This window comes from Pagrus pagrus (genome assembly GCF_965226575.1).
Source record: "Pagrus pagrus genome assembly, chromosome: 12".
In the NCBI taxonomy this organism is placed as follows: domain Eukaryota; kingdom Metazoa; phylum Chordata; class Actinopteri; order Spariformes; family Sparidae; genus Pagrus; species Pagrus pagrus.
In genome coordinates, this window is record NC_140196.1 from 17,651,940 (window position 1) to 17,667,946 (window position 16,007).

The following is a 16,007-nucleotide window of genomic DNA, read 5'->3' on the forward strand; positions in this document are numbered from 1 at the left end:
TAAAAAATGTTACAGCGTTAAGTAAAGACAAATACTTGAGAAGAACTGTACATGACATACATACCAGTAATGCAAGTGTAGCAACCGCACAGAAAGAAAATCTTGTGTCTATTTCTCCTATAAAGACAAAGAACTGTAATTATAACAACAGAAAAGGTAACTATTCTCGTATTATTATAATAAATAAATTACCACAAGCAGGTATATATCGGCCAACATTTACACTGATACCGATCTATCAGTTAAAGGTCAAAAAACTGTTACATCATTTGGGATCTAGCCTTAACACATGTGTGGAGGGGATCTTTCAGTTATATATTTGTACAAGTTATACAGCAGTACATTTCAAAAGAAGTACACACAAAAGAGTTCGTCTTGCTCACCCCATTTGTCTCCTGCGAATGAGCCGTCTTCCTGCTGCAGCCCTTTGATGTATTCCACCACTTTGTCCACATCGATCGCGTCCACATTGTCATACAAGCACAGGATCTGAGGATGAGATAGTTCAAAATACAGAACTCAAACCAAAAACAAAAGTCAAACACGCAGGCAAAACAAAAGGGTTGCAGAGCATTCAAGCTTGAGCTGGGCATGGATACTATATCATATCATGAGACTATGAGTCATCTTAGATTTTGGATGTGGCTACATTGTGATACGACATAATAGTTGTCTTTCTTGGTTTTAAAGGCGGCATTACAGTAAAGTGATGCACTTTTCTGAACTTACCAGACTGTTCTACTTGTTTTAATACTTGTCTTTACCCACTTAGTCATGAAATCCACATTACTGATGGTTATTTATCAAAAATCTCATTGTTTTCATATTTTGTGCCAATGCACCATTAGTCATCTCTCCAATACTGTCACAAAAGATTATGCCAACAGACAAATAAAGACGTTTTGCTGAGAAAATATCACTTCAAACAAAAATATCCTTAAAAAAAACAAAATAAAAATACATCTCTGAAGGATAGATTATCTTTCTTTATTCTTTAGTCTGTCAATTTGTCACATTTCACAGTCTGTCTTAGGAGTCACCTGGACTGCGCTGAGGGTGTAGAGCAGGTGGGGGTCGTGTCCGATACTGGCGCTGAAGCCTCCACACTCATGCTGACAGGCTTTGATGAAGTCTATGATCTCCTGCCTGTTCATCCGGGGCAGCTGCCCCATCAGGTCCATTACTGTCAGCCCCCAGTAGATACCGCTCATCCTCAGGTACTCTGACAGCGTGTACTCCTGGACAAACACAGACATGAACAAATAGAGGAGCAGAACCTGTTTACTGAACAACCCCCTGGTTTATTCATTAATAGATTAAACTAAGGCTGTGGACTCTGCTTTAGATCTGCAACAATTAGGTCTCAACTATTAAATCAATCGCTAATATTTTAATAACCGATTAATTCATTTGATCAATTCAAAAAGGTGTTGGGTGGGGTTGAGGTCAGGGCTGTCTCCAGACCACCAATCTGAGGAAACAAGACATTTCTTTATGGACCTGGCTCTGTGCACTGGCATGCTAAAACAGAAAAGGGACTTCCCCAAACTGTTGCCACTAAGTAAGAAGCACACTTTGATCCTGTGGTATTAGCTAAAGTTTCTCTCTGATCACAAAAAGACCCAGCCCTAAAGAGCACACCAGTGAGTAGATACTAGATTAAAGGTGTCAAGTGCAGAAACAGACATCTAGAAAGCCCATGAGATTGCATTTACTCACATAGTCATCCTTCTTGGAGCCGTATGCAGCGATGTAGTCTGCATGTTTGTCCAGCAGCAGTGTGTTGGGAGCGTCAGGCTTAATGATGACATCTTTTATTTGGGTACCCTGACATTAAAAACATCACATTATTTAAGACATGCCACAAATTCTAACTGATCTTGTTTCAAAAACATAAAATTGTAATCCCCATCCTATCGCTGTCACACCTAGCTCGTAATTATTTGGCTAGATGGCGAAAATGAAAACAGGACACGAGTAGTTGACAGTTTAAGCTATCAACGAGCTACGTGCTAACACTGATGCTAGCTAACTGTACATTATAGCTGCTTTTACACATTAGCGGTCAATGTCAGGCTACATTTACATTTAACTGAGCTGAGTAGACATTTCCATCCAGTTCGGCTATACTGTTATCTTAAATTACACTGACTAACTAACGTTATAACATTTACAACATGAAGCCGGTTACCATTCTGAAATGTTTAGCATGATCAGACTTCTCCTTCTTCCTGTTTACGGCGGTTGGTTGGAGGCGCATTACCGCCACCTTCTGCTTGGGAGTGTGAACTGCAGTTATTACACATTAATTTAAATAACTCCATGTAAAGAATGTAAATATATAATATAGATACAAATATTCAAAATAGAAAATACAATACATGCATGAATACAATTTTCAAAGTAATGTTTTGTATATAATTTTTTAAATTTTCCAGGTTTATTAAGGTGTCACACACATTTAGTTTTTGCATATACAATCATCATTTGGAAAAGTATTGTCATTAAATAATAGCACAGCAGTGCTGTCACTTATTTTGTGTTTTTAAACAGCATTTTCTACCCTTTGAAAAATGTCAACATGAAAAAGCCATCTGAATAAAGGCTTTTAAACATTATTACCTGAGGAGTACCTTAGGATCTTTCTTAATAATAATAATAATAATAATAATAATAATAATACATTGTACCTATACAGTGCTTTTCTGAATACTCAAAGATGCTTAACAATGAGCACCAACAAAACAATAAAAATCTTTTGTTACGTTTGTGTTCCCTACAGATTTTGTAATGTGAAGATTTTCATGTTACAAAAACTGTCTCAGAAATTATCAGTTTCACAGTATCACTGTATAATATTTTTGCCAAATAAAGTATTATACAATTATAATTGTCAGTTCTAATGACCCGTTACAGAATGAAAACAGAAGGGTTTCTTGGTTGAACAGACATAAAAGTTTATATAAACTTGATACTTACATATTGAGTGTATGTATTTCTTTCAAGAACAATAATATGGTAGAATTTAATATTGTGTGTAAGCAAATCTACACTGGAAATGGTATATCACAAAGTAAGATCTCATCAGATGGTCACTGTGGTCTAATTTGTTGATCAGTTTAAGTGTCCGTGACGTGAAAGAGCTTGAGAACCTCTCCTCTGCTCTCAGGTGCCAGTGGAGAAAACGCTATGCAGTGCCATATAAGCTGCCCTACATGCTAGGAAGTCAGTAGTATTTAAGTGGGCCATCCTATTCCATATATTAATATACTGCTGTTTGTTAATCTTTGTTGCAGAGGAACTTTTTTTTCTTTCTATAAATCCAACTTTATAGAAAACAAAAGCTCTCCTCTGACATCATCACACATATTCTGAACAAACTGTTTCAGGGTTTTGGTTTTCTTGGTTCACCGAACTTCCACATGAGAACAGAAAAAATATTTTTATCTCAGTAGGTATAGTAAAAACAAGACGAAACCATGATCAGTTGTAGATCAAGTGGAATAATTTAATAAATGGATGATATACAGGCTTCAAATTCAACATTATGTCATGAGTGTAGTCACAAAGTGAATGGTATGTTATAGTGAGCTGAACCACTACCTGCATATTACATCCATGGTTAATGCAGTGGGTAACTGAAAAGCTGATGCCCATCTATGTGGACATTCGGTAGTAATGCACAACCGATAGCATCAACAGCAGCAAGGATTTAATGTGATAAATCAGACAGAAAAACATTCTGACACACATGCCACTTAACACATTCAGGAGAAAAATGGATTTGTACAGATCAAAATGTAATTGCTTCTACAGTGTGGAAATTTTGTTTTGCATCCACAAAGTTTGTTCATATCTGGCTTCACAGCCTGCTGAGGCAGGAGCCTGGCAGGGCATGGTCACGTGATCTTTTGCCTAAATGTGGTGATCCTTATCATCTCATTAAGTCAAAAAAATAAGGCCACAGTTCTGAGCTGCATTTGGAAAACCGTTTGAGAAACGTGACAGGTCTTGTGGACGGGGTTACATGTTCTTTGATGAGAAACCAACTCAGGGTCTGGATGAGTCCAAAAAAGCAAGGCAGGATGAAATGATGTTAAGGCAAACAACATTTTACAACTAGATCCTGAGTTTAAGTAACTAGATCTATTTTCCCAGGAGCACCCTTGTATAGAAAAGTTACGACAAAATACATCTGAATGAGGACAAATCAGGCATGCAGTGTTCATTTCTTGAATCTTCCCAGGTGTTCACGGGCAATGATGAGTCTTTGGATTTGAGCTGTGCCCTCGTAGATCTACAAAGAAAATCAGAAAATTAAAGAATATCAAGCTGCCTTTCGAAATGCCAAAAACCTCTGCTTACAGTGATTAGGTGCACAACATCGTCACCCACCTGGTAGATCTTGGCATCTCTCATCAGCTTCTCTACTGGGTAATCACTGTTGAAGCCGTTTCCTCCAAATACCTGGACGGCATCAGAGGCCACCTGGTTGGCGATGTCTCCAGCGAAAGCCTTGGCAATGGAGGCGTAGTAGGTGTTTCTGCGGCCCTGGTCCACTTCCCAGGCGGACCGCTGGTACGCCATTCTGGCCAGTTCCACCTTCATCGCCATTTCAGCCAAGAGGAAGGAGACAGCCTGGTGCTATGAAACGAGAGGAGAAAGAGGAGCCTGTTGATTCAGTGTTCAACTTTGTACTTTTAACACTGTAAAGCTGTGTTGCCACCTCAGAGTTATTATGATAGAGCTATTCTGCTGATCATCTATAAATTCATTAAGCGAACAAACCTCAGCAATGACTTTGCCGAAGGTCTTCCTCTCCAGTGCATAATTGGTAGCTTCTTCAAGGGCCCTCTGTGCCAGGCCTGTTGCTCCTGCTGCCACCTGCAGTACATTCATGTCTTTAGTAACATCATCTTCAAAACACAAATCTTCAGTAATAAATACAATTAAAAACATGGGTATTTCATTTACATCGTATAATAGCGTGAAATTATTTGATATTGTTATGGAGTATCAGATACAGTCTTGACTTAACTGTAGGTTTTTTGCGTTGGGATTTTCTGGGTGATATTGACGCAGATTTTAAAATTTAAAATTGTTGAAATAAACTGATTTAAAGGGGACATATTATGCAAAACTGACTTTTTCCTTGCTTTAGTATGTATAGTTGCGTATCCGGAGTGCCTCCCCACCCCCTAAGCATGAGTTTTGACAACTTAGTCAATATTTTGTACCTGGCAGAGTCAGGAATTGAGTCTCTAAGCGAGCCGTTTGGATTTCGACCGGATTGTGATGTCACAATCCGGTCTTTTGCATACTCTTTGCGTATCTCCTCCCACATTACGCCAGCTACCTGAACGAGGATCCGCCATTTTTTTCCCTCGCTAACTTGTACGCGACAGCCTGACCGCTACCATGTACAACCCGAAAGCCAAGCACTGCTGCTCTGTCGTCGGATGCACGGATCCTCATGTTTCGCTACATCGCCTCCCTACCAAAGAGGATATCAGAGCGAAGAGGCTACTTTTTATTTATCAGGGTCCCAGCTTCAGTGAGCAGAAGCGTTATGGTCTGTGCCAGTCACTTCACCCCGGACTGTTTCAGCAACCAGGGTCAGTACAACGCTGGACTGGCAACGAGATTGTCCCTTAAAAGATGGATTCATACCCACTGTCAGTGATGGAACTGTAAGTATTTAAAAAACAGTATAGTTTGTGTTACTTTGGCCGTTTAGCACATGAGCTAACGCTAACCGTGGGTGTAAATATGAGGCTGAACTAACATTACATGTGAAGTTATCAACGTTGGGCTTACTGACCGTAGGATTCAAGATAATGTTAATGATACGAAGCGTTAATTTGTCATATCAGCACTCTTTTAAAACATGAAGGTGAATTGAGAAAATGAATTGGGATATTGAGATTGTATCGCTTCTAACCGGCCGGTGAACCACTGCTCGGCCGTGAACATGGGGAGGAGACGGGGTGAAATGTCTCAGTTGTTCGCGGACAGTGAGCTGCTGCTCCGCGGTGAACAAACAGAGGAGATGGTGTGAGATCGTCTCAGTTGTGTGTGTCAGTTGTTCGCGGACGTTTAGCTGCTGTTCCGCGGTGAACACGCAGAGGAAACGGTATGAACTGGTCTGTTATTCTCGGCCAGTGAGCTACGTTAATTCATTAGCATGTTGTGCTAAAGGACAGTGTGTAAGCAAACTCCTAGAAGCGTGTCTTGTCTGAATGCACTGCTGACTGTGTGACAGCCCGAGGAGCTGCTGTAGTTTAGCAGACGTCTTGGCTCTGGGAGACTGTCCTCTGACTGTTTTTCTGTGTGTTGGTATACATGTAATACGTGTGTAGCGTTAGCCGTAGCATTAGCTGTAGCGTTAGCTGTAGGCTACAGCTAACGGTACAGCTAATGCTACAGCCTGTAGCGTTAGCTGCTGGCATGAGAGACCAGACCTGAGAGTATCAAAACGTTATCTGCAGTAAAGCAGTCACTACTTTGTTTTGGAGCTGGAGACAGGGGCTACCTGCTACATGTCTGCTGTGCTACTATCAGTTATATGCAGGCACGGACACAGAAAAGCTGCGTCGCGCTGTGTATTGCTCCTTGTTTGTTTTTTTTGTTTGTTTTTTTCCTCAACTTTATTGAAAGTTGCTGTGTAGTGCTTGTTGCCATGGTCCCGCGATGCCTTCCTCACGTCTTCCGGTCGGCAGGAAGAAGTGGGCGGCGCACGCAGTAGCTCATTAACATAATGAAAAAAAGTCACTGAATCCGGCTGCTTAGAGCAGGGCTGTGAAACTGGTGTGTAAACAACCCTGCTGTGCTCAATCCTTTGGTTTTTTTGACCAAAGCATGTTACTATCATTCCATTTAGACATCAAGGACCCATGTCAACAAGCAGAAATGAGCATAATATGTCCCCTTTAAAAAAAAAAAAAGTCTTCCCTGTTTTCTTCTAAACAACAAAAAATAACTGTTGAGCCATCTTTGGAGTAACAAAAAAGACAATTATATGTGGTATTGTAGATATTCAGTCCAGACTTACCGGTGGCCGAGTGTTGTCGAAAGCACCCATGGCGATTTTGAAGCCAGCTCCCTCTGCGATCAGGACGTTCTCCTTCGGTATCCTCACATCCTCAAAAGTGATGCCTCTGGTGTCAGAGCACCTCTGGCCCATGTTCAACTCCTACAAGCACAGAAGAGTTACAGGGACATGTTATCTTGTGAAGTGTCAAATTATTTGAGTGCACACCAGAGGTAAATATGTGACCATCCTGCAGAGGTTTACTTATTGATTATAATCCAATTCTCTCTGATGATGATTAATATAATACTTCGCTGCACTACAAGATTTTAAGCTAAAAATCTGGATTTTGTAGCTTTAAAGTTTCCCTTTTCTGCAAATATAAATGTGGTACAGCTGCTTTGAAAACCACATTTTCTTTCTTGGTCTACTGGGAAAAGGGAAACATTTTCAAGTTTCTCTCAGCTTTGAGGTTCATTAATTCATCTCTCACAGCTTTGATTAAATGTTTCTAACCTCCAAGATAATACAGAACTTCAAACAAAACCAGTTCATGAATAAAGAAAGATAATCTTACCTTTCTTCCTATTTGAATTCCTGGAGTGTCTGCGTCCACAATGAAGCCAGTAAAAGCTTTGCTGGTTGGACATTTAGGATCTGGGTTGGTGCGGGCCAGCAGGAAGTACCTAGGAATATGAAAGGTGTATAAGAACAGACATGTTATTGTATTCAGCAGGGCTCAACAATAAGGATTGCACAATTGTGTGGGCCAAGTAAACTAGCCACTCACTTTCCCGACTGGGAAGTTGTACAATACAAACTGCAGCCTCCAAAAAATGATCATAAAGTTCAATCAACATAAACTGACAACTGAGTGTATATTCTATTTCCATATTCTATTGAGTGTACAGTAAGAGCAGTGGTAGTGAGTACACACCAGTTAGCTTTCCCACCATTGGTGATCCACATCTTCTGCCCGTTCACAACATACTCATCGCCCATCTTCACAGCTCGGGTCTTGAGGCCGGCCACATCAGAGCCCGCCCCCGGTTCTGTCACACAGTACGCCTGTCGAAAAAACATTGCACAATAGTTCACATTGTCTGATCTCATGCAAGACAGAGCCGTACCATTTTTCCAAAGATTTTTGCTGCTGGTGCCAACACACAATATCAAAGTAGCACTATTATAAAACATGCCCGCCCCTTACAAGAAGACATTTGCTGCTGTTGTTAAATAGTGTCAGAAATAAAAATACAACTCAAAACGGACCCAAGCAGGTGAAGCTGTGCAGGAAATCCTTCCTCTGATTCTACAAAATTAAATACTTACACACATTAGAGGCTCCTCAGCCATCCTTCCCAGATATTTGCTCTTCTGTGCATCACTGCCAGCTAGAATAACAGGCATTTGCTGTGTGGGAGAAACAGATATAATTAAATTCTAACCGAGCTACAACCACTATTATTGATCATTGTTGTGACTGATCTCGTGTTGAAACCAGACGACTTGCGAATTCTGTTTATTTTGAAAAAACAAAATACAACTATACAATACAACTTTGCCTAACTCAAAAAATAATAAACAATGAAGATAGTTCTCAGATATTCACTGATTTCACTATGAAGTGGTGGAGGAGTCTTAGTGTTGGATAAGGCTGGGTATCAGTTGGATTTTATTAAGAAGATAAGAGAATCCTTTATTGATTGATCTGGTGTTGTATATCTACTCTCATCAATCTGGTACTTAAGCAATAATCTTGACAGGCATTTTGTTGAATTCCCAAATCAGAATTTGTTTCAGAGAGGTTACCCTAGTGAAAGATACCTAAAAAGACTTTCATTTGAATAAAATGAGCCTCTAAAAACTGGTGAAGAGTTTGTGATAAACAACAACTTACTCCCAGAGAGTTTGCTTCGATAGCGGTCTGTACTCCTGTGCACCCATAAGCCAACTCTTCTGTGATGAGGCAGTTGTCAAAGATTGACAAACCCATTCCACCTAAACACAAATGGGCCAAGACACAACAGGGTGAGTTTTTAAACAGAAGTCAGCCAGCTTGCAAAAGAAAATAGATACAAAATACACTTAAGCACTTGAGCAGTGGTGGCTTTAAGATTGGAGAAGTCATTCTGAAATAGTCAGCGTGCATCGAAATAACATACCATATTCCTGAGGAATGTGACCATTCATCAGACCAAGCTCCCATGCTTTCTTGATGATGGGGATAGGATACTGTAAAATGACAACATTTAATTATTTAATTATTCAAACTTATCCTTTACAGTAAGGTATGGCAAATAAGCATGGTTGTGGCGCTTATTTGCCATACCTTACTGTCTTGGTTATTAATCATATAAATACTGTCCACTCCCTGCAGCAGCCTAATCTCTGGGCTATACTCACTTCACCACTCTTGTCATAAGCAGGTGCAGCAGGGACAATCTCTTCACGTGCAAACCTCCTCGCCAGCTGCTGGAACTCCTTTTGCTGCTCTGTCAGCTCTGTGGGTCAAAGCAGCAAGAAGACAAGCCATGAAGGGATTTCAATTTAATGAGGAGAGACAGAATCAACGGTCCCTGTACTGTGTACAGCTGATGCTTATATGGGGTTTCAGCAGTCTTAAGTTAGTCAAATCAGGTTGGTAAAGAGTCTTTGACAATAAATTTCCCTCAAGGAAAAGAATGTTGGGATTTTACACTGTAAACACTATTACTTTGGAAGAAACCTGCTGAACTGTCTGACTCTAAGTTAGGAAGACATTTTTGCACAGAATGAGGTTGGTGCAATGTAAAGGCTCCACATTCTGCTTACCAAATGAATAGCCAATTCCTCCTGACTGGCTGCTGTGAGATGCTGTAGCAGCGGCTGCACTGGAGCTCTGCAGCCGGATCCCAGGCCGCACACTGGCTTTGAGAACCTGCACATGAAAGGTGAAATCAACACCATAAAACAAGGTTTTAGTTAGTAAATTTGAGGGCACCTCCACAACTTAAGACTATTTTTGTAACTTTCCTGCATTACCATTACATTCGAGTCAGAGCTTAAAATCATTTTTCCAGAAAATAAATACCCTTACAATTAGAGAAATATTATCAAAATCAAAATATGACGAAGTGCAATATCCACATCACAAGAAGCTGCAATTATTTGATAAAAGTACAATGTGTGATGTAACAGCATTATATCAAGAGAGACTTCAGGAACAGAGTCCAAAGTATACTGGAGCACAAAGATCAGGAACAACAAACTTTTATTTATTGACCAGCGTTTCGATGCCATGTGCGTCACCATCACATTCAAACAACACAAAGCATTTTAATGAAGTGCTGCAGTACTGTGATGCAAAATGATCATGATGCACTAATCCTGAATCATATCACAATCTGTCAAAACTATCAATCAATCAATGAGGGCTGGGCAATATATAAGATATATATTGTTACCGTGATATGTGTCTTTATATGATATGGCATTACTTTCATCTTCTGCTGGTTTAAAGGCTGCATTACAGTAAAGTGATGTCATTTTCTTACCCTACAGTTCTACTTTTTCTAATACCTGCCTTTACCCACTTAGACATTATAGTACTGATAATTATTTACCAGATTTTTCATTGTGTTAGTATTTTGTTAAAGTACATAGTCATCTCTACAATATTTTTGCAAAATTGGTCAAAGGTAAGATTGGTCAAAAAATATTGTCATGTTTGATTTTGTCACCAGATCCTAGCATTAATGATGAATTTTTTGGAGATTTAAAAATGTCGAGGTATCAATTCAAGGTCTTATCGGCCAGCCCTAATTGCAAAATATACAGTTTGAAAAACCCAGAGAACACCTAAATTTAACATTTACATTAGTGACAGTATTTCCAAAGCTCTCCAAAGGAATCCTATAACCACTTGGTTTTCAAAATATACTCCGTTTACTGCACAATAAAAAAAAGATTAACCCATTTCTGTGGGTGTCCTTGGTCTTTTGTGCAACACACAAGAAAAGGATGAATGCAATATTTAGTATGAAAATAATAATATGAGTAACATTTGTAGACAAATAGAACTGTTAATTAACTTTTTTAGATTTGGTTCAAGTTGTAAAAATTAAGCAAAGACATGGGCTCACTGACCCCTTTATTAAGTACATCTGCACAATGATATCATTCAGCCCTGTCAAAACCACTGTCTTGACGAGGCTCAGTATTTGTCAAAAAAAAGAGTAGGCCTATAGATTAAAATATTGTGTATTAATGAAATCATAATTAACATGTGGTGCTGTACCATACTACATCATATTAAGTTGGTTACTCCATAAGTATTTCTGAGGAAGGGCAGCATATTAGAAACCCTTCAGTGCAGTACAGCATCAGCACTATGACTTCAGTACTAAAACATAAAGCGGCTGTCTCGGCCAAAAACAACGAGCTATTCCACCAACAGAAGAAATTGGGTAATTGCACATTTTCGGGTCGATCTTAAACCCTATGTATGACACCTCCCGGGCTCCGTAGTCCATATTACCTTAAATAACCGCTGTTTTGTTTAACGACCTTCTGGGTTTTATCAAAGATACCAGCTAGCTAATTATTTTCAGTGTCAGATGCTTAACATTGCCTCTGTGACTTCATTGTAAGCAGCAGAAATCTAACTTTATCAGAGCGTTACTGTGAAACGTATATAACGACAGTGTAAATCATATGTGCATACATATGTAACATTAGCTGTTTGCTAGCTAGCGTTAGCAGGTGACGTAGCTTGCAAAGCTTCCCTCGATTGACTCGAAACAAGGAAAATGTGGGTCAGGGGGACAACAACCTGCCACGACAGTTATTTAATCGACTAAAGCTATGTACATATGCTGCTGCATCAATTATAACTAATGTAAAGACACGTACCTTGGTGAACAGCATCGTTACAACACCAGTGGACAGGCTACGCCGGATAAACAGACTTCACCGCTACCTTTGCCCTACATATAAATTGGCGCCTTCTCAGCCAATCACAGCAGCGGGATTGATCACGTGTCAGGTCTCGGCATGCGGAAAATGACTTTTCCCCCAGTTTGTTACTTAACTTAACCTGACCTGTGTGTTTTATACAAGTACAGAAGTATAATCAACAGTCCTGCTACTGTCAATTCTACAACAGATGCTAGTGGTAATACTGCTGTTCATACTCCCTATACTATTTCTACAATGGAGTGTATACAGATGAGTAAAAGTAGCAATACAAACAGTAGAAACATACTCCATTTCAAGTACTACAATATCAAGCTTGACAAAAAATACAGAGCGCTAAATGTATTTAAAGTATAGAGTGTCGTAGTCTGTAGTCCTAAAACCCGGAAATCAGTCAGCATTTTTGCACATCCGGTTCCCTCATCTCAAAGTCAATGGGTTTTTTGAATGGGTTTAAAGCCTGAAATAAGGTCTGTGGTTAAGAAATTTGCAAGATTTACAGACATAGATTTACAACAATTTAATAAATGAGACAACAGAAGTTGTCATGGACAATAAAGGTCATCACACCGAACACGGAGACTCATCTACTCACTCGTCCGTCTTTACAGGTCGACTTTAGTTACAAACTATTCTAACTTTACAACATGTAGATTTATCAGTATACAGAAAACGTGTATAGTAATAGTGTAGGAAGATGATTAGTGGTGTTGGTGTTTAAGTCATGGGACCGCAGTGTAGCCTGTTATAGCCTAACATTAGCTTTTTACTTCTAGGAATTTGATTTATGCTTCAAAATCACAAAAGTGGTGTTCATCTGTGAGGATTATCTTGCTGAACAAAACGTGTTAGTATCATAAACTTGTGTTTGCCACGGAGATTATTTTCTGTGATATTCAAAAATCCAATTCAAAAATCCCACTGGCTTTTTGTCGAGGGAACCGGGAGATGCTTACTTCCGGGTTAGCCTACAAGAATACATCATCCCTACGCCACACTCTAAGTATGCATAACAGCGTTATTGTTATCATGACAAGTTAAATTACTCAATTATTATCATAACTGAATATTATTACAGAATTTTTAACTATTATATATTATTATTGGGTAGTTTAACCTCTAACAATGCGTTATGATTAGTGTTGTGAAAAGCACCCCAGAGTTTATTTACTGCACTGAGAAATAAGGTTGTAAAAAAGCTCAGAAGGGCAAAAGTAACATTTTTCATTAATGCTTTTCGTGAAGCAAAGGGTAATAACAAAGAAATCTGGCAGAATGAATAAATATTAACAGAGAAATCTAATGCCATCAATAAAACTATAGAACTAAATATAGAGGGAATTGTGACCCATGATCCCATTAAAGTAGCAACAGCATTTAATTCTTACTTTATTGATTCTACAAAAACTGTATCTCACAATTTGTCTAGATCTACGTACACTCTCACCCCTCTAAATACTGATGCTCCCATTCTGAGTTTTAGAGAAGTGACCAACTCCAAGGTAAATATGATTGATTTCTTCCATCAATGGTTTAAGGGCAAAGGACGTATATGGGATGGACACAGTATTTATTAAAACCCATGAGGAGGCACTCATCCTTCCTATTAAAAATAATATTTATGGGTCCATTAATGAAGGAGTGTTTCCCAGTTCCTGGAAAACTGCTATAATCACACCAGTGGTCAAATCAGGTGACTACACAGTCATTAGTAACTACAGACTCACCAGTATTCTTCCAGCAGTATCAAAAATAGCACGGTCATAAACATAGCACAAAAAGTAAGGACATTTGTGTTTGGTAGATTATTTCTTTGTTGTAACAATGAACCATACAAAGAACCATACACCAGCCTGGTCACACACTGGGGTGGGATGGCATCCCATTCTTCAACAATCATTTGTTGCAAGTCAGCCAACGTGGTTGTGTTGGTCACTCTGGCACGAAAAGAAGCCCAAGCTGATCCCACAAGTGTTCAATGGGGTCGAGGTCAGGACTGCTGGCAGGCCATTCCATCCTCTCCACTCCCAAATTCTGGAGGTAGTCTCTGAGAAACCCCGCTCCATGTGTGACCAGGCTGGTGACCAGCATGAAGAGGAGGTGCCAGGCTGTTGTGGCTGTGTATGGTTCTTCCACACGCTACTGAGGCTCCTGTTTGTTAAATAAATAAATTGTTAAATTGCCAATATGTCTTGTTTCTTTAGAGTTCAATCATCCAATCCACCAAATGACACTAAGCAAGAGTCAATAGCAGAATAAGCTGTTTGGCAGAGAAGATTTGGCAAATTTTTCATGGGCGCAACCCACATACTCAGCTCTGCTGCTCATCCCACAATAGCATGTTCCTTACAAATGTGGCAACATTTAAAAGGGAAATAAACAGGCTTTCCAACGGTATAAGATTTATTGCCAAGAAGCATTGTTACAACAAAGAAATAATCTACCAATACCAAACACAAATTTCCTTAATTTTTGTGCTATGTTTATATCTACATGCCAAAAACAAGAAGCAAGCCGCAGAAGAGCTGTCAGCTTTGATGGTCAATATCTCAAATTGGTTAACAAACTTGTGTCTGCAACTCAATGATAATAAAACTGTATGCATGTTTTTCTCTCAGACTCTCAGTGGTGGAGTTTGAAATTTTGGGAATAATAATAGATTCACAACTCAAAAGTTGTACATCAATGCCATGATTCTTTCACACATTTGTCTTACCAGCTAGACACAGACAGGTAAGACCACATTACGATCAGTAGAGACACTTTATAAACAAACCCTGAAAACATTGGATAAAAAATCAAATTCATATCACCATTGTAAAATTTTTACTAAATATGCAGATATTTTAATTGTGTATACATTTTTTCACAGTATGGCCCCCTCTCCACTCGATGAATTAATTAAACAAGATCTAAATTCATCTACCAGAGCAACTACATGAGGGGATTATAAAATACCATGTAGAAAAAGTACTTTCGGGCGGTCAGCCTTTTACTATCAAGCAGCACATACCTGGAATAATATAATAATAACAATAATAGAACTAAGGAATATCACATCTCTCAACTCTTTCTCCAAATCTATAAAACAGTGGTTATTAGAAAATCAAATATGCTGTCATAATCAGGGATGTTGTTCTGTCTGTGCTTACGTGCTGGTGTTCTTGTTTGTATTCAAATGCTTGTTTTAATGTGCTTATATACTATGTGCTTTTATCAGTGCCTATATGCTACGTGATAAATTGTTCTTGTATGTATATATTCACATGTATGTGCAGTATGTACTGTATACTATGGGTCGAACAATTACCTGTAAGGCTGATTATCAGCAACAATTAATTGATTAGTCAATTGATTAACTATGCAATGATACTTAAATAATCCTCACAATGAAACAGATTTAATGTTAATTGTAGATTCAACAGTCATAACCAGTGAGGTTTATTAAAAGTCAGTTTTCTACATACTAGGAATTAGCCTCAGTAATTTGGTGCATAGGTCATGCTTCCAGTGATGTCACTCAGTGGCTAAGTTGCATTGTGGGTAATGTAGGCACCAGGTTCGGAAAAGCAGTCCACTGGTCTAGCATTGCATTCTGTAACAGTTGGACTCAATGGACAGTTAAACTATACCAAAATCAATTAAGCAGAACCAGAGTATTCCTATTCACTGCTTCTTTATACAGTAAATTTAAAAAAGTTCTAATTTAATCTGTTTTTGAAGACTAGATTATTCTCACAGCTTGTGGACTTCTGGATGTTTTCAATGTTCATACTCAATACTTGCCACAATATATTATATAACATTCCTAGATTCTCATCTTTAATTGCATGATTATTTTTACCCATTGCCTGAACTCATAAATGACCCCTCACCTCAATCACCTTGAACGTTACATTTGATTGGAATAAAAATAGCATCCCAGTGAAGCGACCTTTACAATCCGTCACCAAGATTCAGTTTGAATGAATCTCATCAACACCATTTAACCAAGAAAGAATAAAGCAGTGACAGCAGACAG

General features: G+C 38.9%; 2 protein-coding genes across 2 annotated transcripts in view; both read right to left on the bottom strand.

Annotated features, from left to right (window-relative positions):
• rabggtb (Rab geranylgeranyltransferase subunit beta) overlaps positions 1–2,260 on the bottom strand; it is a gene marked incomplete at both ends in the record, with an annotated part of 10,576 nt that extends 8,316 nt beyond the window's left edge. Inside the window, 5 exons of the mRNA XM_084368242.1 lie at positions 14–117; positions 384–489; positions 1,041–1,238; positions 1,720–1,827; positions 2,192–2,260. Of these exons, the coding sequence (XP_084224368.1) occupies positions 14–117; positions 384–489; positions 1,041–1,238; positions 1,720–1,827; positions 2,192–2,260 (585 nt within the window). The remainder of the gene's footprint in view (positions 1–13; positions 118–383; positions 490–1,040; positions 1,239–1,719; positions 1,828–2,191) is intronic.
• Positions 2,261–3,483: 1,223 nt separating this feature from the next.
• Positions 3,484–12,031, bottom strand: acadm (acyl-CoA dehydrogenase medium chain). Its single transcript, XM_084369732.1, has 12 exons — positions 11,924–12,031; positions 9,845–9,950; positions 9,437–9,534; positions 9,196–9,265; positions 8,931–9,031; positions 8,363–8,443; positions 7,968–8,098; positions 7,608–7,716; positions 7,052–7,192; positions 4,789–4,884; positions 4,396–4,644; positions 3,484–4,297 (listed from the first exon to the last, which is right to left on the bottom strand). Exons 1-12 carry the CDS (start codon positions 11,936–11,938, stop codon positions 4,226–4,228), a joined length of 1,269 nt encoding a protein of 422 aa, XP_084225858.1. The 5' UTR covers positions 11,939–12,031; the 3' UTR covers positions 3,484–4,225.
• Between the last annotated feature and the right edge of the window lie 3,976 nt (positions 12,032–16,007).